The sequence below is a fragment of the Cherax quadricarinatus genome, chromosome 32, assembly GCF_038502225.1.
Source record: "Cherax quadricarinatus isolate ZL_2023a chromosome 32, ASM3850222v1, whole genome shotgun sequence".
In the NCBI taxonomy this organism is placed as follows: Eukaryota; Metazoa; Arthropoda; class Malacostraca; order Decapoda; family Parastacidae; genus Cherax; species Cherax quadricarinatus.
Window position 1 is genome coordinate 24,057,571 of NC_091323.1, and position 23,899 is coordinate 24,081,469.

Sequence of the window (23,899 nt, forward strand, 5' to 3'; positions counted from 1 at the left end):
CCTTCGTGGCTGTCATTAACATTCTCCCACCAAACAACGTATTCAGACAGGAGCAAAAATATAAAGAGAAACTAGTGTATTTCAACTATGGATATACTGACTGGGACTCAACCAGAGGAAGGCACTGAAGAACAAACAAATTGCTCAACTCTGTAACTCAGAACTTACTAAAGATGTTTGTCAAGGAACTAGCAGACTGTGGCATAAATAGAAACTGAATATATAGGTGATCCTTCAAGTGGTTCCAAGGAATTGGCATCACCCTCCTTTTCTCGGATCAAGCCTGATAGTCTTCCAATCCTCAGGCTCTGTACGACCCTTATTGGTTTAACATTTGCCCTTGATAATATTACTCAAATGACCTATAGATGTATCGTGAAGCACTTCTATAATGTTAAAGTAGTGAAGTGAAGTTAACTGGAGAGCAACACAGCAGAAGTAAAAGTAGGTGGATCGTAGCTTAGCTGAAGCATCATCGGCTCACAACCTATGGGCCTGGGTTCGATTCTAAAGCCAGTTGAAACGCTGAGCATGTTTCCTTACACCTGTGCCCCTGTTCACGCAGAATTAAATAAGTTCCTGAATGCTAATCGCTTGTAGTGGTGTCATCTTTGGGAGGGTTGTACACCTTAGATAGGGCTGGATTTTAAAATAAGCCGAGGTTTGATTACTCTTACCCTGTAAATTCATGTGTAACAAAAAAAAATGAGAAAAATACTCGCTGTCAAAGATATAACTCAAGAAAAAATCGGCCAACAGGACGTTGAGGCGGTGCCGAGTGCTAAAGCTCAAAATCCACAAATTCTTCTAGGTAATTACTTACATATTCACAAAACGAAAATCGAAAAAATAAATAAATAACTTAAAACTTTCTCCTCGCCGTTACCCGACGTTTGCTTGAGGAGCTTCAGTGATACCGTTCTTGCAAGCGCTCCTTCAGGGGATGAGGGAAAACGTGTAATTACACACTCGCAAACCAAACCGGTCCTGTAGCCTCCTCGCACCACAAGGTGTGCAATTTCACTTCAGTTCTTGTTTATTTGTGGGTCCACACATGGGGGACCATGGTGTTCACACAGGCTGGACTAACGCAAAAAAAATAATTTAGCGGCACCTTAAGACTATGATATGAAGTCCCTAAAAAAATGCCCGCCCCCCGTAAATTATTACCTTTTTTAATTTTCGAATATTTGAGGCATCTTAAATTTAACATAAATTTAGGCCTAAGAAGGTCAAATTTCGGCTCTTCAATCATCTCATCCGCAGCAACGGACAACGTTGAGTCCCAGAGCAACCCGTCCTCATTTTACACCCTCCGTTTATTTTCACGCTTTTCTTATATTTATCCTAAATATATTTTTGGACTAAGTTAAATGACTATAAATACGTATATTTAACCAAGAAAAAATGAAAAAAAAAACTGGTGTGATACGTCTGATAACAAGAAGTCCCATAAAATAAGACCGCTAAAATTAATACGTTTTTCACACGTGAGGTGAGGACGAATTTTCCTGAAGAACTCATTCACAAAAGGCACTTCGTTTTATCTAATGTTTCCATGTATCAGTTTCAGAACGATCTAACCAATAGACAAAATTAAATACAAGTCACATTATTTTAAGTTATGGTATGTTGCATTAATTTAATATAAAAGACAACACATTTATGTACAACATAATAAACCAACATTACCAATATAACAAACGAGAGGGGTAACGTCTAGCAGCAGTGGATACGTCGTCGCTCCTTAATTGGTTGGAAACAATACGTTTGTTATGTACAATGTCACAAGTAACAGACCCATGATACAACAGATTTTTTTCTTAAGAACTACACAAGACAAGGCCGTGAGCACCACACTAGCGGGAGAGCTATACAATAAAGGCCCGCAATACGGGTAACTTTGCGTCACCAGGGAGTGTGTCCCAGTTGTGCCTCTTGCAACCATGGTATACAACCTTTAATTACCGCTGCTGAAAACTTGGGTTCCGGCACTAACAAGTGCTTAGCAATCCATGTGTTATACAATCCAGGAGGAAGCTAGTTAATACCGGTGAGAGCTATACACTTCAGGTGGCTACTAGTTAATCCAGGTAAGAGCTGGACAATTAAATGAAGCTGCTAGTTATTGCAGAAGCATTATACATAATTAGGTGGATCTTCAAAATTAAGGTGGAAATTATTTACTCAGACTGAAGTTGAATTAACCTTACACAAATCAAGTGGGAACTAGATAATTAGATAGGAGAATGATAGTCCAAGTAAGAGCCAGAAATTCCAATGTGTGCAAGATAGTCCTGGTAGATGATAAAAATTTCAAGAGAGAGTCAGATAACGGAGTTAATAAATATAGTAAAGAGGGAGTAACTAGACAAAACAAATGACATCTAAACAGACAACCCAGGTGGTAGTTGTTGTTTCCTATGTTCTCTGGGTGACAAACAGATGAAACCATTTTAAGTTCGATAATTCAGATGGCAACTACTGTAGATAATTCAGATGACGTGGCGGTAGTAAATCTTACAATTATATATATATATATATATATATATATATATATATATATATATATATATATATATATATATATATATATATATATATATATATATATATATATATATATATATATATATATATATATATATATATATATATATATATATATATATATATAATATATAATATATAATATATAATATATAATATATAATATATATGTATATATATATATATATATATATATATATATATATATATATATATATATATATATATATATATATATATATATATATATATATATATATATATATATATATATATATATATATATATATATATATATATATTATATATATATATATACATATATATATATTTAATACCCATAATTCCACGATTATATAACAAAACATTGCCTTATTGTTTTTGTACTGATGAACTGCATTTTTATTTCTTAATATTTCTACTTTACGGGGAAATATTTCCTAATATTTCTACATTACAGGTAAATATTTCTACATTACAGGTAAATATAATTTTTTTCCTACGTTGTATTTTGCACAGTACTGCCCATTAATGTCCAGATTACGCTAACGAATTTTTCAGTAAATACTCACACACTGATTACTGAACACTTACGTTAAGATACAGTGAATATTTTTAATAAATGATATATTATATATGAACACTAATTGTAAAATTTGATTAACCATTATAGTTAAACCTCTAGAATTTTTGGACTCGACATTTAACCCAAACTTTGATCACCAACTTGCACTGCAAGGGCTTTAAAATCATTTTTTTTTTTTTTTTGCTATTAGGTTCTTTAAAAAATGTTTTCTTTTGAGTATTGTGCAGATAATATTTGCGTTAATATGAAAGAAAGTGAAAATAACGTTATAAGTAATCCACACTAATTGATAAAGTTTGCATTCAACCTTGTGGAATACGACCAACTAATTATGAAGGTAAACGAACGCTGTACTTGTTAATTTGAAATACAGTACTGTAATGTTTTTCCTTGACATCACACTATCAACTTTAAATTTATTTTGCTAGAATATGAGTTACAAAGCAGATTAAATTAGAAAAAAAGGTGTCATTATATACAGAAAAATAAGAGATTAACTTGTGAATATTTCAAACTAATCTGTTAATTTCTCGAATTAAAAAATGTTTATATATTTTTATAATTAATTTATTTTACAAAATTTGCATATATTTTTTCAGCACGCCCACTTCCCACCATACATACTTTCTACTTCCAAGATTTCACATTCATGCAGGTCATCTGGTAAATCATTTCACTATATAAGTAGTGTTCATGTTTGAGATGCACAGCTAAACAAATAGATAGTGCTACGCTCGTCGCACATTTGATAATTTAACAAAACTCACGTGCACAATGAGGATCACCGACCCAGAACGACTGAGACCCTGGCATTTATCCTAGAAAATGTCTGATGCTAGACTTAGTCAACCTTAAATTTTGTTAATGTTACATTCAGCCTAATGCCAGAGTGAATAAGACCCAAACATTGTATATAATATCAGTGCATATACTCTAAAAGATATATACTCTGCTGGAACTCATAGAAATATATATAGTATATTTCCTGCTCTTACTAGTATTCACGTGTACGTGCTTTCTTTCCAGACTATGCCACCACAACTCCTGCTACAACAACTACTACTACTACTACTACCACCACCACCACCACAACCCCTGCTACAACCACTACTACTAAGTCATCAACGGGTAAACTTTTTTTTCATTATGCAGTAACATATTTAAAATATAAGTAGCTGCTGTGTCCCAAATTTCCCTGAGAAGGTAGTGGATCGCCATTAAACAACAAATTTGCTTTGGCCAAGTTCTGTAAACTGTTGATGTCTGGTTACTTTCCAAGAGTTTAGGTTTAAGGTTTACCTTTTTTTTATCCTTGGGTATCGTGTTTCCGGGAAGGTGCAGCCATCTCTGTGGCACGTGGCACATTTAAAGATGACCAATTCACCCGGAATATTTCATAAAGTCATATGGCTTCTTGGAGGTTTTATAAAATAGTCACACAGAAAATCCCCGGTTGGCTGACCTTATGACATAATTGTATGTTGTACCTGGGCATGAACATTTAATGACACACGAATCACAAGAATACCTGCAGTGTCGTGTGACATTGCCATGTCGTTTCGAGTAACTTTCAGTCGTGGCGAAATATCTCCTTTAATAAATGTCCTGAGCTGTACATATAGTAAATGCCTTTTGTATTCGGTATTACCATACCACTCGCTTCCAACAGTTGAACTCTTCCGCTTATTGTACAACACTGGGAAGTGTTGATGGACCTGCATCCGGAGACACTTGGCATGCCTTCACATAATGCGTTTCACTTTTATAATAGAGAAACACGAAACTGAATGTGTTTCCGTAATATGAAAGAGCTTGGCTGTTTATATTTATGCTTTCCAGTGCTTAGGGTAGGGTGATCAGTAATAGTCTTTAAAGTTATTCTTCTTTTTACATTTAGTAATATACACAGAAGAGGTTAGTAGCCCCTTGCTCTCGACATGTGAATCGCCTCTTATAACACACATGGCATGGCTCACGGAGAAAGGATTCTTTTCTACTTCTCTATGGAGATTAAAGAAAATAAATAAGAACAAGAACTATTAAGAAAATAGACGAAAACTCAGATGGGCGTGTATATACTTATACATGAATGCGTAGCGTGAACTGAGTGCAAAATAGACGAAGAAAGATGTATCTATTATCTTGCTTGTTTATGAGATAGAAAGATAAAACACTAGCAATCCACCATTGTGTGAAACAATTAAAGGTTTCCGCTTCACACTCATTTGGTAGGATGGTAGCACCTCCCTGGATAGTTGATGTCTACTATATATATATATATATATATATATATATATATATATATATATATATATATATATATATATATATATATATATATATATATATATATATATATGCAATAAGATCACAGTAAACAGGTGATTTCAGAATATGCAAAACAACCACTGTGAAAGAATTGGAATTTCTCTTTTCTTTCACAGTGGTTGTTTTGCATATATATATGTATAAATATATATATATATATATATATATATATATATATATATATATATATATATATATATATATATATATTATAATAGTATTTTGACTGCACAAAACAGTCAAAATAATAAAAAGCGCTTAGCTCCAATAGCATCTCTGTGAAAGGTGTAGCTTAATCCACTCTCAAGAAATAGCCCCTTGAATAGCATGGGCGGCGAAAGCAGAATACTCACCAAATGGGATCTAGTCGTTTTCAGGATAATATAGCAAAACTAGTAGCGGTGATGCTAATTAAACAATTAGTAATCTAAAACCAATGCACTTATTCAGAGCCTCACAGTCAGAATTGCCAAATTCAACTAAATCTAATGCGTTTACACTCCACGCACGTAACAGTACATTAAGTGCATAGTCCACACCGTTCATATACGCCAGTACAGTCCTGCACAACGTTCATGACTGCAACCTGTCCACAGTTAAGGAAAATCTGAGCAAATATAGCTCTAAATATAGCTCTGTGTCCCATCTCTGGAACATCCTGTCTTTGTCCACCTTGTCGATTCTTCTTAGTATTTTATATGTCGTTATCATATCCCCCTATCTCTCCTGTCCTCAGTGTCGTCAGGTCGATTTCCCTTAACCTCTCCTCGTAGGACATACCCCTTAGCTACGGGACTAGTCTTGTTGCAAACCTTTGCACTTTCTCTAGTTTCCTTACGTGCTTGGCTAGGTGTGGGTTCCAAACTGGTGCTGCAGTCTGTGTGTGGGGGGTAACGAAAGTAGGGATAGAGGGAGTGTAGGAAGAATTGAAGAAAGTAAGAAGGAGAAAGAAAAGTGTGGCAGTGATGGACGGAGGAAGAGAGGGGGTTACCATTCACATTACTTGATCAAGCACAATTATAAATTTGTAATAACCTTGCCCTGTATGTCAAAGTTCCTACCCGCTGTCAAATGCATTCTTTAACGTCCACCGCCCCATAAAAAAGTATGGAGGAAATACCGTGTTGCTACTATGCATCAAAAAACAAAGTACGTGAGACGTGATCACCACACGTATCCTGGGGCAGGTGATGACTACGTGCCGTAAGACCCGGAAAACAATGCACGATATACAACGTACTCACAGGCCTCAATAAGACATACAACTCCAGACTGTAAAAAAGGAATCAGCGAACAAGGCGCAAAGGAAAAAGATACAGGCACAAATGGGGCTACGGAGACGTTAGAAAGTCCTTTTTTTAATATAAGAATGGTTATGACATGGAACGATCTGGATGAGGATTGGTGGAAGCAGATTATAGTCACAGATTTAAGAGTACGTAACATAAAGGTCAAGGGGGACAGGAATAATAGCGTGGTCCTTCGTTAATAATCGAGAGCAGGACCATAAGACGAGACTCAACCCCTGCAACAACATAAGCACCCCCCCCCCCATCCTTAAACATCATAATTCAGTACTGCAGCGTTAATCAGTAACACAGTTCCAGTGCCTCTCCAATATTATGTTTCAAATCGTATTTGAGCCATTAACACTGTGATGGACTTATTCACACAAACCACACGACGAAAATTTGGATTGGATGAACAGCAATAACAAAGATATCCTTTCCTTGGCTTACTCTATAAAGATTTTCAGATTTTGCCCCGAGGGGCAAGTTTACTGGATAGTACCAGTCATCCTGTGAGTGGGCATACCACCATAAAAACAGTACAATGCACTGATGATAAAAGCAACATCTTTGGCTGTTACAATATCCTTGTTTCAGGACCTTTATTTATTATATAATTATCCAACTGCAGTGAATATTGCATCTTTTTATAAAATGTTATGAATTTTAATTATAACGTACTTGTATGATAGTGCTATCAACCGTTCAGTATATTCTACCACTGTTACATTCTAAGATATGATACTGGAGATGATATATATCCTCCTTTCCACACATGCTATGTATAAGAGCCGATTCAACAAATCGTCGTCTGGGAAGACTCCTTGCTTTTCTTTTGCCAATTTGTACGCATTAACAAAAGTATTGACACCGTAATACTTGTACGTTGTAAAGCGGAAGATTCAGTATTTGGGATAATTTTTTAAATTGTGCATATAAAAGGCTAAAAAAATAATGCAGGTATAGCAGCTTCAATTCTTCTGACTCTCTCTTCCTGTGCTAGTGTCAAACAGAGATATATCAATATAATTATGAAAGGTGTTTAATAGATCTTTTCATCAATCAACAAATATTTTTTAATAAATAAAAAATTTCAAATATCGAATATTACGATAGCTTTTCCCAATTCAGTAAAAGTTCAGTGTACACGAAATCATTATTATTGAATGAAATTCCTTCGAACGCATACATCAAGATGGGTATATCCCGAGTGAGTAAGCACTGAGAGTTGACTTAATCGTTGTGTTTTAGAACTTAAAATATTCTTGAGTGTAAATTTTAATTGTAGCTTTAATGGCCCACGTGTAATCGTTTAGCTTTAAATCTAACCAACTAACTTTCAGACAATATTGTATATACTATATACAATGAGGTATGTATGTTTCAGTGTATATACACTAAGAAATTACTTTAATATCTATTTTAGCTATTAAAATATTATTGATGTTAGTCTACATGTGAAATGCTGCCATAATGACCCTGCTCAATTTGAGAGGCGTTGAACCAAACAAAGCATTCCTGATACAGTAAATAACTTTCAGACTGCGAAGTTGCTGGAAGGACGTTCCCAGATGGGTTCAAGGTGGAGGGGGCTGGCACAGCATGTCAATCATGCTTCTGTCTGCGTGGCACCGTCACCTGCACTAACCTAACGTGTGCCCAGCCCATAGAAGGCTGCAAACCTATCATGCAGGAAGGTCGCTGCTGTCCCGTCATGTACGACTGTGGTGAGTGTCACTGGCCGTCCCACTTAATACCTTAACTCCAGTGAGACTATGTCAAAAGACTCTTGACTGTAGGATAGAATTTGAAGATCATTATTGTTTGGGTTATTTCCTTTTGTGGGATTACTTTTTATTAGAATAATGCAATTTAATTTACGAAATTTATAAGAGTGGCCCAATGCACTGCCAGGATGGCATTATTCTGTCAGTAAGACAGTTGTTGTGAGCCAGTCACTAGCAGGATAGCACTACTCAGTCAGTAAGACAGCTGTTGTGGAGTCAGTAAGACAGTTGTTGCGGAGCTAGTCACTGTCAGGATGGTAGAATGCGGTCAGTAAGACAGCTGTCCTGACAGTTGTCAGGACAGCACTGTTAAGACTTGGGGATGTTGTGAAGCTCATCACCACGAGGTTCATGGACGGATATATACTCTGATTCAGAGAAAACATCAATTATGGGGATGTACGTCTTGTCCCAAGGACACTGGCCTTAATTACGAGAAGTCTTCGTTAAGGAAGTCTCCCCTTATTAAGAAGCGAATGTCATAAATACCACGTTTTATTAAACTGTTTAAAATTATTAATGCAACATTTTCTCCGGACAGGTGGCGAAGTCACTCAGGACCAACTTGCTCTTCTCTTAAAGGTAAAGAACCGTGTCTGTGTTATCTGATGCCTTGTTCCGTTATTCTACGTCTTTGAAGGAAGGGGCGCAATTCTGCTGAATTCTACGAAAATTATGAAAGAACACACTGTCATGTGTACTTATATCACTCGTATATAATATACATTTTTTTTATACTGTGCATTAGTACAACACAGTGAACTTATATTTGCAGCATGCAAATAAAAGGACCAAAGTAACACTGCAGTAGGACTACTGGCCCATGCAAGGAAATCCAATTTACACAATTATCGCTTGGATATGTTTGTACAATGATGTCATGTGATAATTTGTTCCATTCACCTACAACGATATTAACAAACCAATATTTACATATATCCCATCCAAATTTAGCGTTACCCGTATTTATCAAGCTGCTATTCTACCTTAAATGTGATATTTTCAGCACTCTAACATATCTCTTTTTTTATCCCTTTCACTGATTTATATATTACAATTATATCACTGCCAATTATATACGTTTATGATAATGTTATTTCAGTTCTTTTAATGTTACGCCAGTCTTTTTAATTTATCTTCGGAAGTTGATCTTTTTTTCATCATTCGTATGTTTTAAGGCCATTATTATTTGCTCAATATGTAGTCTGGTGACCAAAACTACACGACAGATGCCAAGTCCCAAAAGAGTAAGGTAAAGTGAAGGGTTATATTAATGTTACTGTTACTAACTGCTACATATCAAGTCAAATAACTGCTAGGCCTTGCGGCGGACAGTAACATACTGCTCGCTTAGTTTTACATTTATATAATAGTTGTCAGTCACAGACAACTTAATCAAAGTAACCCAATACTTCATTACTGAGAGGGCCTCTAGTGACAATTTTTCCTAACTTAAAACCATTATTTTGTCAACTAATGGAAAACAAGCTTCTGTCATACAAGAATGCATATGCCGCGGTATTTACAATAAAGCCAAGAAACAGTAAACATTAAAAAAACTAATTTTAATATCCACTTCAGAATGCGACTGCATAAAAAAAAATAATCGCGATGTTGCGCTAAGGTTAGCACTCTATCTTTGCCTTGCTATGAAAGGTAAGCTTTTTAGATTAGCCTTTTAACCTACCATGGCACTAATAGCTCGTTCTGCCGTAGCAAATAAGCACCAGTCTATCATAACACTGTTATTAACCCTGCCCTAGGCTAAGGCACTGGACCACCAGGATGAGCTGCTTGAGAGGCAGAATATGGCTAGGATGAGTCCAAGCGGCGAGGCAACCATCACTGACATAGAAAACGACAAGGTAAGTTATATAATATTTCTCTTTAAGTTAACAGAGCAGACAAAGAGAATAAACTAGTCCTTCGGAAGACCACCGATGTAATCCTCGGTATATTTTGTTAAGATTGCGATCACGTCTTTCAGTCTACTACTGAAACGGTACAGACACGCACACAAAAAAAAAAAACCGACAATAGTTTACTTGAAAAAGTGACCGTGCTATTACCTTTTTATAGTTTCAGTGAATCAGCCTGACACAATTAAGTGTGACTGTGAGAGAAGAAAGTTGTATGTGAGAGAAAAATAAGATGCTTATGGAAATATAAGAAGAATGAGGTTTATCTAGGAATTAGTTTGAACAAATTGAAATGAGATAAAAAACAAACAGGTTAACCTGATTTTTCTGCTGGAACATTATACTACTTTCACTGGTACTGCAAAAGATCCTGTCTGTTGATAGAAAGTAAAAGGGTCTCTCTTTTCACCCTTCAACTATCACCAAAATTTGTAATTTAAGCAAACTTTTTGGTTATTTACACTAAGAAATGCAACTCTGTATATATGTTCACTATATGACATGGGTAAAAAGCGAGGTTTTGCTACAATGTGACCAAGGAACAATCAGGTTAAGGGAAATATGTCTCATTAGGCTACAGTTTGCATTAACACTAAGGAATTCAATAGTTATTCATATAATAAACACATTAATATTTTGTAATCATTTATGTTCATAATTTATTACAGAAAAAATATGTCAATAACAGTAAACAAACCAGGTCAATAACTTTTTTATTTGATATTATCCAGTCGCCAGTACACAAAGCTTCAACAGAAGCTGATTCTCCACATTCAAGTCAAGAAGAAGCAAGCGCAACGGAGATTACCGTAACTGAAGGCGCTCGACCTGAAGAAGACATAGAGGAGGAAGCCACGAAAGATCTGACCAACTCTCAAGAAAATCTGCCTCAACGAAGAAAATCCATTCAGAGGTTACGGCCATTAACGCGCCCGTCTCGTGCAGATATTGCTAAACGCCGCCAACAGTCCCGCTTCAGCGTGCCTCTACCAACGCCAACGAGAATATCTCGGCCCAGCTCACCCAACCAACCTGGACCTGAGACACAGACCCTAAGTGAGCGCATAAGAAATCGGAGCCAACCCACCAAATATGCAGCCAAGGCCAAGACGGCACTCGAAACATCCAAGCAGTATGCAACTACACTCATGACACCTATAACGTCCGAACTCACTGACACCCTGGTAGCTATACACGACACACAAGAATACAGCAGGTCTATCACACTGCCTATTACTACTACAAAGGAGCCCTTCACCGCTACGAAAGACCTCTCCAGCACTACAAAAGAGCCTTCCACCACTACAAAGGAGCCTTCCACCACTACAAATGAGCTCGCAAACGTGGATAGCACTAAAACCAGATCACCATCATCCCCATATTCGAGGTTCAGGTATTCCATCAAAACCACAACCCTCAAGCCAGCCACAACACCCAGGCCTTTATCTACGACAAGCACTACTACTGCTCCAGTCATTACCACCTTGAAACCGCAGCTTAAATCACGTTTTGAGGTAGTCTTCAGAGACATCTAACAATTATTTAAAAAAAATGTCAGTCAGATGTAACAACGAATATCTAAATCAACTTTCAATTTTGTAAAATTAAGACAAGAGTTCCTTCCTTTCGTTTTAGATCATTTCGATTAAAACAGAGGTTACATCTGGTTGCCTGCCGCTTAGCCATGGATTAGCAACCGTACTGGATTGGAAACTTTAAAGCCAATGAAGAGAATGTTTTTTAACTCCAACTAAAAAGAGATAGCTAACCTTTTCCTACATTCCGGAAACTAACAATGTTAATGGCAGAGTTTTCAATCCAAAATGGAATAAAGTAACCCACGATGTATCTAACTAACCCAAGGTGTATTTAAATAATTCAGAATTTATCTAAATAAACCAGGATGTATCTAAATAACCCAGGATGCATTTAAATAACCCAGAATGTATCTAAATAACCCAGGATGTATCTAAATAACCCAGGATGTATTTAAATAATCCAGAATATATCTAAATAACCCAGAATATATCTAAATAACCCAGAATATATCTAAATATCCCAGTGCGTATCTAAATAACCCGGGATGCATCTGAATAACCTAGACTATACCTAAATAAACCAGGACGTAACTCAGTAACACAGGATGCTTCCAAATAACCACGATGTATCTAAATAAACCAAGAAATATCTAAATAACCCAGGAGGTATCTAACTAACCCAGGAGATAATTAATAATTCAGGAGATAATTAATAACCCATGAGATAACTAAACAACTCAGGAGATAACTAAACACCTCAGGAGATAACTACATAACCCAGGAAATAGATATGTAACCCCAGTACCACCTTACTGAAGCACTACCGCATGAGTGAAGGACTGAAGTAGGCATAACTTATGCTTTCTTATCTAAACCAGGATGTCTAACTTAAATTCATTATTTAATGAAGTACTGATAATTTTCTAAACGCTACTAATATATATATATATATATATATATATATATATATATATATATATATATATATATATATATATATATATATATATATATATATATATATATATATGCAAAACAACCACTCTGAAAGAATAGAGAAATTCCAAGCGCTTTCGTGACTACTCACATTGTCAATGTTAGGAGTCACGAAAGCGCTTGGAATTTCTCTATTCTTTCAGAGTGGTTGTTTTGCATATTTTGAAATCACCTGTTTACTGTGATCTTATTGCATATATATATATATATATATATATATATATATATATATATATATATATATATATGTGTGTGTGTGTGTGTGTGTGTGTGTGTGTGTGTGTGTGTGTGTGTGTGTGTGTGTGTGTGTGTGTGTGTGTGTGTGTGTGTGTGTGTGTGTGTGTGTGTGTGCGCGCGCGCGCGCGTTTAACAATTTGCAAACCGGCGGCAAGGTGCAGCCCATTGATGGGATTAATTCTTAATCTTGTACTATGCATGCTAATTCCATAGTATTCTAAGTATTATTTTTGGGGACTGATTTTCTATTGTGCTTTTTTATTAACGGCATTAATAATAATAATAATAATAATAATAATAATAATAATAATAATAATAATAATAATAATAATAATTATTATTATTATTATTATTATTTTTATTATTATTATTATTATTATTATTATTATTATTATTATTATTATTATTATTATTATTATTATTATTATTACTTACAGTAAATCAAACCTACAAAGTCAGCTTATACTTTTAGACATTTTCTGTAAATTAATATTGAACTAATAACATTGAGCATGTTATAATAAGTATTTTAGAGCACTAGGTTACAGCCATATTACAAAATAAACCAACAAGCTTGCATGGAGACACCATAAATTGAACACAGACTTTCATAAACTTGCTGCAAGATACAAATGCCAGTTTTTTTTTTTTTTAAGAGGAAGAAGAATTAGAATTCAATGACACAACAAGATGAAGCAGAAGTACTGTGTTAAAAACGACAGTTTTAACTTCTCGAGACGGGATGCAGCTGCACCAAAGACCACAGGAATTCCGACAAAAATCTGACTAAGTACTAACGTCCTGAACACAGTAAACAGTGACTCAAGGTGCTGGGGGAGGTTGAATTTAAATGCAACAAGTATTGAACAAGTCAATACAACAATTACTGGACAAGTAAAACAGTGACTCGAGAGTAGTGGAGGCATTTAGGTGTTCTGACAAAAAACTGACAACAGACTAACGTACTGAACAAGGTGTTGGTGGATGTTTTAAGAAAAATAGACTGCAAGTAATCACCAATATCAAAATAGTGATTGACAGACGAGCCACTGCGCGATGACACTGCACCACCTGCCGTCAAGAGTGCTTCACTGAGCAACAATACAGACAACATTTGTACGACATGGCCAGAGACAATAATGACGCTGACAGCAATGTACTGTGTTTATCAGATACAGAATGTTCACAAACAGAACGAAGCTTTCCGAACTTGCAATAATATATTTCCTAATGTAGCATAATTCAGTTAATGCAATCATAGCTACTTTATTGCCCACATGTTTTTTAACAAAAATAAGTCTTCGCTGAGGTCAATTTACTTACGTTAAAGTATGGAATATATAATGCTCACTTTAGCTATATAAAATAATTTTAACATGTTACTGAACAAAAATATAATTACATAAGCTTACATAGGCTTCAATGCAGACATGATAAAATTGCAATAAAGTAAAAACTTCCAAACAAATTAAAATTAACGTTTACTTTGAAAATATAATGGTCTGAAAAATTATTTATAGTAATTTGAAAGTTAGGTGTACTAACATGATATTTCCCCATACTTGAATTTCAGGTAACTGGCGTGGGCCATGTTGGCGACGCGTTTCTACTCCAAGACAGAAGGAAACTCACTCCTTTCATCCCACCCCGCCGTCCTTCGATTTTCAACCGGAAGGAACAGGTGGAGGTAGGGACTGGTGTTACTGTGAAGGGCAGTGCGCAACACGCAATGCCTTTCGGTCCAATACTTATATTCGACAACAGAGTCAGGACTGACCGCAAACAGAAAGCTACAAACGTAACAGACAATACTGTTACAACTACAATGGAGACAAAGGATGAAGATGAAACTGCTGTTACTGACATTCCTATTGAAGAAACAACACTGTTACCTAAGGATATTCCAACAGAGGAAGAGTTAAACGAGGAATCTATAACGAGCAGTGATGCACTGAACGAATCAGAGCCAACGTTGGAGGAATTAACAACGGTAGTGTCTTTGCTCGATTCAGACACAACCATCAAACCTGAGGAGAGTCCCTCCACCACAACCCAATCAACTACTACTACTACTACTACTACCACCACCACCACCACCACCATCACCTCATCAACCCCTGAAGAGGAAGATCCTTCACCTACATCACCTTCTGTGGATGATACGTCACCAGTTGAGGAGGCAGTAGATACTGATTACATCTACACTGAAACTGACCTGCCAACTTACGACATCACTGTAGGAACCTCGGTAATGGCTAGCAACCATCCACCACCTGGTGTTGTGGGTGTTGGTGAAGTGATCCCTGTGGATCTGGAGCCAGAACACAAGGCGTCTGAAGCTGACAATGCTACAGAAGCTGCTCGCCCATCTCTACTGGGTACTCTCCTCAACATTTTAACGCGACCAGACCGACCAACCCGTCCAAGACCTGAAACACAACCAGATACACTAAATGCAGACAGGACAATACCAGAAAGACCGAACCCACAGACACCAAAACCAGAGACATCAAAACCAGAGAGACCAAATCCAGAAAGAACGAAACCAGAGACACTAAATGCAGAGAGAACGAAACCAGAAAGACAAAACACAGACAGGACAAGACCAGAAAGATTAAGGCCAGAGAGACCTCTTCAGTCCTTTAGACCACGCCCAAGACCAAACACTAGGCCTGAATTCGTCCCTCCACGATTCCGATTCACTCCACCTCCACCCATTTCTACCGATGACCTCACAACCCAGTCTTCGGCTACTGCGTCCACACAAGAACAAGAAAAAACTAACAGACCTGCAGTGAACCCATCGCCTTTCCTACATCCACCAAATCGACTTAACCCATCTCACCACCCTGCCCTTCATGCCTTTGTTCAAAGCAGTCCCACACAAAGCGACCATACTCCAATTCACCTCCCACCCATTTCTCTAATCAACCTTCCCGATCCAATTCATACTCGCCCCAAGCCTGCTTTCAGCCAGACAAGCGCCGCTAATCTCCAGTCGTCTCCAGCTCTTGGTCAACCGGGACCTCAGGCGGATCTACCCTCTGAACCCATTATTGAAGGAGGATTCCAAGGAATCAGAGGTGAAAGTGAAGGCATTCAACCTACCTTCGATCTCTCAGATGACTACGACACTAATGGAGATCCGACACTTCCTCCGTCGCTCCCCAACCTGAAGTAAGATATCTGAATAAGTGGAAATGTGTGTGTGTGTGTGTGTGTGTGTGTGTGTGTGTGTGTGTGTGTGTGTGTGTGTGTGTGTGTGTGTGTGTGTGTGTGTGTGTGTTAATGTTGCAGTTTAAAAACTGTAGTGTAAAGCACCCTATTGGCAAGACAGTGATGGAGTGAATGATGGTGAAAGTTTTTCTTTTTCGGGCCACCCTGCCTTGGTGGAAATCGGCCAGTGCGATAATAATAATAAAAAAATAATAATATATATGCAAACCAACCACTGTGAAAGAATAGAGAAATTCCAAGCGCTTTCGTGACTACTCGCATTATCAAGGAACAATGAAAGTAATGCATCAAAGGAAGGCATATAAAGGGTCTAGCCCACACCTCACTATCACAGGTGTGGGCTAGACCCTTTATATGCCTTCCTTTGATGCATTACTTTCATTGTTCCTTGATAATGTGAGTAGTCACAAAAGCGCTTGGAATTTCTCTATTCTTTCACAGTGGTTGTCATTATATATATATATATATATATATATATATATATATATATATATATATATATATATATATATATATATATATATATATATATATATATATATATATATATATATATATATATATATATATATATATATATATATATATATATATATATATATGTGTGTGTGTGTGTGTGTACTCACCTAATTGTACTCACCTAGTTGAGGTTGCAGGGGTCGATTCCAAGCTCCTGGCCCCGCCTCTTCACTGGTCGCTACTAGGTCACTCTCCCTGAACCATGAGCTTTATCGTACCTCTGCTTAAAGCTATGTATGGATCCTGACTCCACTACATCGCTTCCCAAACTATTCCACTTCCTGACTACTCTGTGGCTGAAGAAATACTTCCTAACATCCCTTTGATTCATCTGTGTCTTCAACTTCCAACTGTGTCCCCTTGTTACTGTGTCCAGTCTCTGGAACATCCTGTCTTTGTCCACCTTGTCAGTTCCTCTCAGTATTTTGTAAGTCGTTATCATGTCCCCCCTATCTCTCCTGTCCTCCAGTGTCGTCAGGTTGATTTCCCTTAACCTCTCCTCATAGGACATACCTCTTAGCTCTGGGACTAGTCTTGTTGCAAACCTTTGCACTTTATCTAGTTTCTTTACATGCTTGGCTAGGTGTGGGTTCCAAACTGGTGCCGCATACTCCAATATGGGCCTAACGTACACGGTGTACAGGGTCCTGAACGATTCCTTATTAAGATGTCGGAATGCTGTTCTGAGGTTTGCCAGGCGCCCATATGCTGCAGCAGTTATTTGGTTGATGTGCGCTTCAGGAGATGTGCCTGGTGTTATACTCACCCCAAGATCTTTTTCCTTGAGTGATGTTTGTAGTCTCTGACCCCCTAGACTGTACTCCATCTGCGGTCTTCTTTGCCCTTCCCCAATCCTCATGACTTTGCACTTGGTGGGATTGAACTCCAGGAGCCAGTTGCTGGACCAGGTCTGCAGCCTGTCCAGATCTCTTTGTATTTCTGCCTGGTCTTCGATCGAATGAACTCTTCTAATCAACTTCACGTCATCTGCAAACAGTGACACCTCGGAGTTTATTCCTTCCGTCATGTCGTTCACAAATACCAGAAACAGCACTGGTCCTAGGACTGACCCCTGTGGGACCCCGCTGGTCACAGGTGCCCACTCTGACACCTCGCCTCGTACCATTACTCGCTGCTGTCTTCCTGACAAGTATTCCCTGATCCATTGCAGTGCCTTCCCTGTTATTCCTGCTTGGTCCTCCAGTTTTTGCACTAATCTCTTGTGTGGTACTGTGTCAAACGCCTTCTTGCAGTCTAAGAAAATGCAATCCACCCACCCTTCTCTCTCTTGTCTTACTGCTGTCACCATGTCATAGAACTCCAGTAGGTTTGTGACACAGGATTTCCCGTCTCTGAAACCATGTTGTCTGCTGGTGATGAGATCATTCGTTTCTAGATGTTCCACCATTCTTCTCCTGACAATTTTTTCTATGATTTTGCATGCTATACATGTCAGTGACACTGGTCTGTAGTTTAGTGCTTCATGTCTGTCTCCTTTTTCAAAGATTGGTACCACATTTGCTGTCTTCCATGCCTCAGGCAATCTCCCTGTTTCGATAGATGTATTGAATATTGTTGTTAGGGGTACACATAGCGCCTCTGCTCCCTCTCTCAGGACCCATGGAGAGATGTTATCTGGCCCCATTGCCTTTGAGGTATCTAGCTCACTCAGAAGCCTCTTCACTTTTTCCTCGGTTGTGTGTACTGTGTCCAGCACATGGTGGTGTACCCCACCTCTCCGTCTTTCTGGAGCCCCTTCTGTCTCCTCTGTGAACACTTCTTTGAATCTCTTGTTGAGTTCCTCACATACTTCACTGTCATTTCTTGTTGTCTCTCCTCCTTCCTTCCTTAGCCTGATTACCTGGTCCTTGACGGTTGTTTTCTTCCTGATGTGGCTGTATAACAGCTTCGGGTCAGATTTGGCTTTTGCTGCTATGTCGTTTTCATATTGACGTTGGGCCTCCCTTCTTATCTGTGCATATTCGTTTCTGGCTCTACGACTGCTCTCCTTATTCTCCTGGGTCCTTTGCCTTCTATATTTCTTCCATTCCCTAGCACACTTGGTTTTTGCCTCCTTGCATCTTTGAGTGAACCATGGGCTCATCCTGGCTTTTTCATTATTCCTGTTACCCTTGGGTACAAACCTCTCCTCAGCCTCCTTGCACATTGTGACTACATATTCCATCATCTCATTAACTGGTTTCCCTGCCAGTTCTCTGTCCCACTGAACCTCATTCAGGAAGTTCCTCATTCCTGTGTAGTCCCCTTTCCTGTAGTTTGGTTTCATTCGTCCTGGCCTTCCTGCTTCCCCCCCACTTGTAGCTCTACTGTGTATTCGAAGCTCAAAACCACATGATCGCTGGCCCCAAGGGGTCTTTCATATGTGATGTCCTCGATATCTGCACTACTCAAGGTGAATACTAAGTCCAGTTTTGCTGGTTCATCCTCTCCTCTCTCTCTTGTAGTGTCCCTTACGTGTTGGTACATGACGTTTTCCAGTACCACCTCCATCATCTTAGCCCTCCATGTATCTTGGCCCCCATGTGGCTCCAAGTTCTCCCATTCGATCTCCTTGTGGTTAAAGTCGCCCATGATCAGGAGCTTTGCCCTGCATGTATGAGCTCTTCTGGCCACTGCAGCCAGTGTGTCAACCATCGCTCTATTGCTCTCGTCATACTCTTGCCTTGGCCTCCTGCTGTTCTGTGGTGGGTTATACATCACTGCAATTATCACCTTGGGACCTCCAGAGTGAAGCGTTCCCGCTATGCAATCACTTTCTTCTCCGCTGTCTCCTCTATCCAGCTCATCAAAATTCCATCGGTGTTTGATCAGCAATACCACTCCTCCCCCCCCCCCTGTTCCTTCTGTCTTTCCTCAGGATCTGGTATCCCGTTGGGAAGATGGCATCTGTTATCATACCTGTAAGCTTGGTTTCTGTGATTGCTATGATGTCTGGTGATGCCTCTTTGACTCTTTCGTGTGTGTGTGTGTGTGTGTGTGTGTGTGTGTGTGTGTGTGTGTGTGTGTGTGTGTGTGTAATAAGATCACAGTAAATAGGTGATATCACAATATGCAAAATAACCACTGCGAAAAAACATCATTAACAAGGAACTGTGATAATGTAAGAAATCACAAAAGTGCTTGGAAATTCACTATTTTTTTCACAGTGGTTATTATCAATCATCAATATAGTCAACATCATGAGATTTTACAGAATCATCCCCGAATAAATGAATAAAGTATGACTTGTGCTGAGTAATTAACATGTTAACTAGTGTGGGATAATTATCAATCATCCATGTAGTTAACAACGTGACATTTTACAGAATCATTCCCTTCGTGGCAGCTGACGCCCTGACCAAGCTAGAGCATGACTTCAGCGATGATGACACGCACTCGTCACCACGACCCTTGGTGCCCATCTTTATACCTGATGCTGGTAAGTACCCAGGTACCTGGTGATGGTCAGTGCCCAAGTATCTGATGCTGATAAGTGCCCAGGTACCTGGTGATGGTCAGTGCCCAAGTATCTGTTGCTGATAAGTGCCCAGGTACCTGGTGATGGTCAGTGACCAGGTATCTGACGGTAGTAAGTACCCAGGTACCTAGTGAAGGTAAGTGTCCAAGTACTTGATATTAATATGTACCCCAGATACCTGGTGATGGTAACTGTCCAAGTACATGTTACTAATAAGTACCCAGGTACTTGGTAAGGTGAGTGTTCAATTACCTGATACTAATAAGTACCCAGGTAGCTGGAGATGGTGAGTGCCGAAGTACCTGATGCTAATTACCCAGGTATCTCGTGCTGGCGAGTGCCCAGGTATCTGGTGCTGGTAAGTACCCAAGTATCTAGTGCTGGCGAGTACCCACGTATCTGGTGCTAGTGAGTGCCTAGGTATCTGGTGCTGGTGAGTACCCAGGTATCTGATGCTGGTGAGTGCCCAGGTATTTGGTGCTGTTGAGTACCCAGGTATTTGGTGCTGTTGAGTACCAAGGTATCTGGTGCTGGCGATTACCAAAATATCTGGTGCTGGAGAGTGCCCAGGTATCTGGTGCTGTTGAGTACCCAGGTATCTGGTGCTGTTGAGTACCCAGGTATCTGGTGCTGGCGATTACCCAAATATCTGGTGTTGGTGAGTACCCAGGTATCTGGTGCTGGTGAGTACCCAGGTATCTGGTGTTGGTGAGTACTCAGGTATCTGGTGCTTGTGAGTACCCAGGTATCTGGTGCTTGTGAGTACCCAGGTATCTGGTGCTTGTGAGTACTCAGGTATCTGGTGTTGGTGAGTACTCAGGTATCTGGTGCTGGTGAGTACCCAGGTATCTGGTGTTGGCGAGTACCCAGGTATCTGGTGCTGGCGAGTACCCAATTATCTGGTGTTGATGAGTACCCAGGTATCTGGTGCTGGTGAGTACCCAGGTATCTGGTGCTTGCGAGTACCCAAATATCTGGTGTTGATGAGTACCTAGGTATCTGATGCTGGTGAGTACTCAGGTATCTGGCGCTGGTGAGTACCCAGGTATCTGGTGTTGGTGAGTACTCAGGTATCTGGGGCTGGTGAGTACCCAGGTATCTGGTGGTGTTGACTGCCCAGGTATCGGGTGCTTGTGAGTACCCAGGTATCTGGTGCTGGTGAGTACCCAGTTATCTGGTGCTGGTGAGTACCCAGTATCTGGTGCTGGTGAGTACCCAGGTATCTGGTGCGTACCCAGGTATCTGGTGCTGGTGAGTATCCAAGTATCTGGTGCTGGTGCGTACCCAGGTATCTGGTGCTGGTGAGTACCCAGGTATCTGGTGCTGGCGAGCACCCAGGTATCTGGTGCTGGTGAGCACCCAGGTATCTGGTGCTGGCGAGCACCCAGGTATCTGGTGCTGGTGAGTACCCAGGTATCTGGTGCTGGTGAGTACCCAGGTATCTGGTGCTAGTGAGCACCCAGGTATCTGGTGCTGGTGAGTACCCAGGTATCTGGTGCTGGTGAGTACCCAAGTATCTGGTTCTGGTGAGTACCCAGGTATCTGGTGCTGGTGAGTACCCAGGTATCTGGTGCTAGTGAGAACCCAGGTATCTGGTGCTGGTGAGTACCCAGGTATCTGGTGCTGGTGAGTACCCAGGTATCTGGTGCTGGTGAGTACCCAAATATCTGGTTCTGGTGAGTACCCAGGTATCTGGTGCTGGTGAGTACCCAGGTATCTAGTGCTAGTGAGAACCCAGGTATCTGGTGCTGGTGAGTACCCAGGTATCTGGTGCTGGTGAGTACCCAGGTATCTGGTGCTAGTGAGTGCCCAGGTATCTGGTGTTGGTGAGTACCTAGGTATCTGGTGTTGGTGAGTTCCCAGGTATTTGGTGCTGTTGAGTACCCAGGTATCTGGTGCTGTTGAGTACTCAGGTATCTGGTGCTGGCGATTACCCAAATATCTGGTGTTGGTGAGTACCCAGGTATCTGGTGCTGGTGAGTACCCAGGTATCTGGTGTTGGTGAGTACTCAGGTATCTGGTGCTTGTGAGTACCCAGGTATCTGATGCTTGTGAGTACCCAGGTATCTGGTGCTTGTGAGCACTCAGGTATCTGGTGTTAGTGAGTACTCAGGTATCTGGTGCTGGTGACTACCCAGGTATCTGGTGTTGGCGAGTACCCAGGGATCTGGTGCTGGTGAGTACCCAGGTATCTGGTGCTGGTGAGTACCCAGGTATCTGGTGCTGGCGAGCACCCAAATATCTGGTGTTGATGAGTACCCAGGTATCTGGTGCTGGTGAGTACCCAGATATCTGGTGCTGGTGAGTACCCAGGTATCTTGTGTTTGTGAGTACCCAGGTATCTGATGCTGGTGAGTACTCGGGTATCTGGTGCTGGTGAGTACCCAGGTATCTGATGCTAGTGAGCACCCAGGTATCTGGTGCTGGTGAGTACCCAGGTATCTGGTGCTGGTGGGTACCCAGGTATCTGGTGCTAGTGAGTGCCCAGGTATCTGGTGTTGGTGAGTACCTAGGTATCTGGTGTTGGTGAGTACCCAGGTATCTGGTGCTGGTGAGTACCCAGGTATCTGGTGCTGGTGAGTACCCAGGTATCTGGTGCTGGTGAGTACCCAGGTATCTGGTGCTAGTGAGTGCCCAGGTATCTGGTGTTGGTGAGTACCTAGGTATCTGGTGCTGGTGAGTACACAGGTATCTGGTGCTGGTGAGTACCCAGGTATCTGGTGCTGGTGAGTACCCAGGTATCTGGTGCTGGTGAGTACCCAGGTATCTGGTGCTGGTGAGTACCCAGGTATCTGGTGCTGGTTTAGAATGATACATGAGCAAACACTAGACATATTTATTAGAAAACGTTTCGGTCCTGGGACCCTGATCGCTTCTAACAAAGAGGTTAAAAAGACAATATGTATAAGCGGAGAGTGAGATGAGTGACACATGGTGACCTCAAGAACAGGGCCGGCCTTAAGCAGATTGCCCCCAATTGGGCCCCGCGCCTAAGGGGGCCCCGCGCTAGAGTGTAATCTACTCTCGGCTTGTCAAGTACACACAACAACACGAAGTAAAAAAAAAAAAAGAAGAGGGGCTTTGGATATAATATGTTGGCGAATTAATAAATCATTTCACAGTCACTAAAGCAAGTGGTATTGTGACTATGTACTTTTCAGAGGTGATATACAAATGTTGTTTGTTACTTAAAATGTAGCTTACATTTGTTTGTTCTATTAACTCGCATGCATTTTTTAAGCGCATAGTTTGATTGCTTTCCATACATGGGATCCACCAAAATTGTTCCCAAATGGGCCCCGCACCTCCTAAGGCCGGCTCTGCTGAAGAATGCCATATTGGGATGAGGACAGGTAGTCAATGGAATCACGTGACTCCTGTGTTGTTAGGAAGGTGGTGCTTTGCCTGGTTGAGTATCATGTATGCTAATGTTTT

At 39.9% G+C, this 23,899-nt stretch overlaps 1 protein-coding gene and 1 long non-coding RNA gene across 5 annotated transcripts in view; one reads left to right on the forward strand and one right to left on the reverse strand.

Moving 5' to 3' along the window:
* Positions 1 to 23,899, forward strand: part of LOC128690286 (mucin-2) — a 111,733-nt gene that overhangs the window by 82,896 nt on the left and 4,938 nt on the right. For 3 of the 4 annotated variants that reach the window (XM_070090537.1, XM_070090538.1, XM_070090539.1), the window contains 7 exons: positions 4,163 to 4,264; positions 8,295 to 8,480; positions 9,082 to 9,122; positions 10,304 to 10,405; positions 11,191 to 11,973; positions 14,804 to 16,407; positions 20,313 to 20,425. In XM_070090537.1, the coding sequence (XP_069946638.1) occupies positions 4,163 to 4,264; positions 8,295 to 8,480; positions 9,082 to 9,122; positions 10,304 to 10,405; positions 11,191 to 11,973; positions 14,804 to 16,407; positions 20,313 to 20,425 (2,931 nt within the window). The remainder of the gene's footprint in view (positions 1 to 4,162; positions 4,265 to 8,294; positions 8,481 to 9,081; positions 9,123 to 10,303; positions 10,406 to 11,190; positions 11,974 to 14,803; positions 16,408 to 20,312; positions 20,426 to 23,899) is intronic. The other variant, XM_053778893.2, reaches the window with a different exon arrangement.
* LOC138853510 (uncharacterized) overlaps positions 1 to 23,899 on the reverse strand; it is a 211,779-nt gene that overhangs the window by 1,191 nt on the left and 186,689 nt on the right. The gene's annotated exons all lie outside the window — the stretch shown is intronic.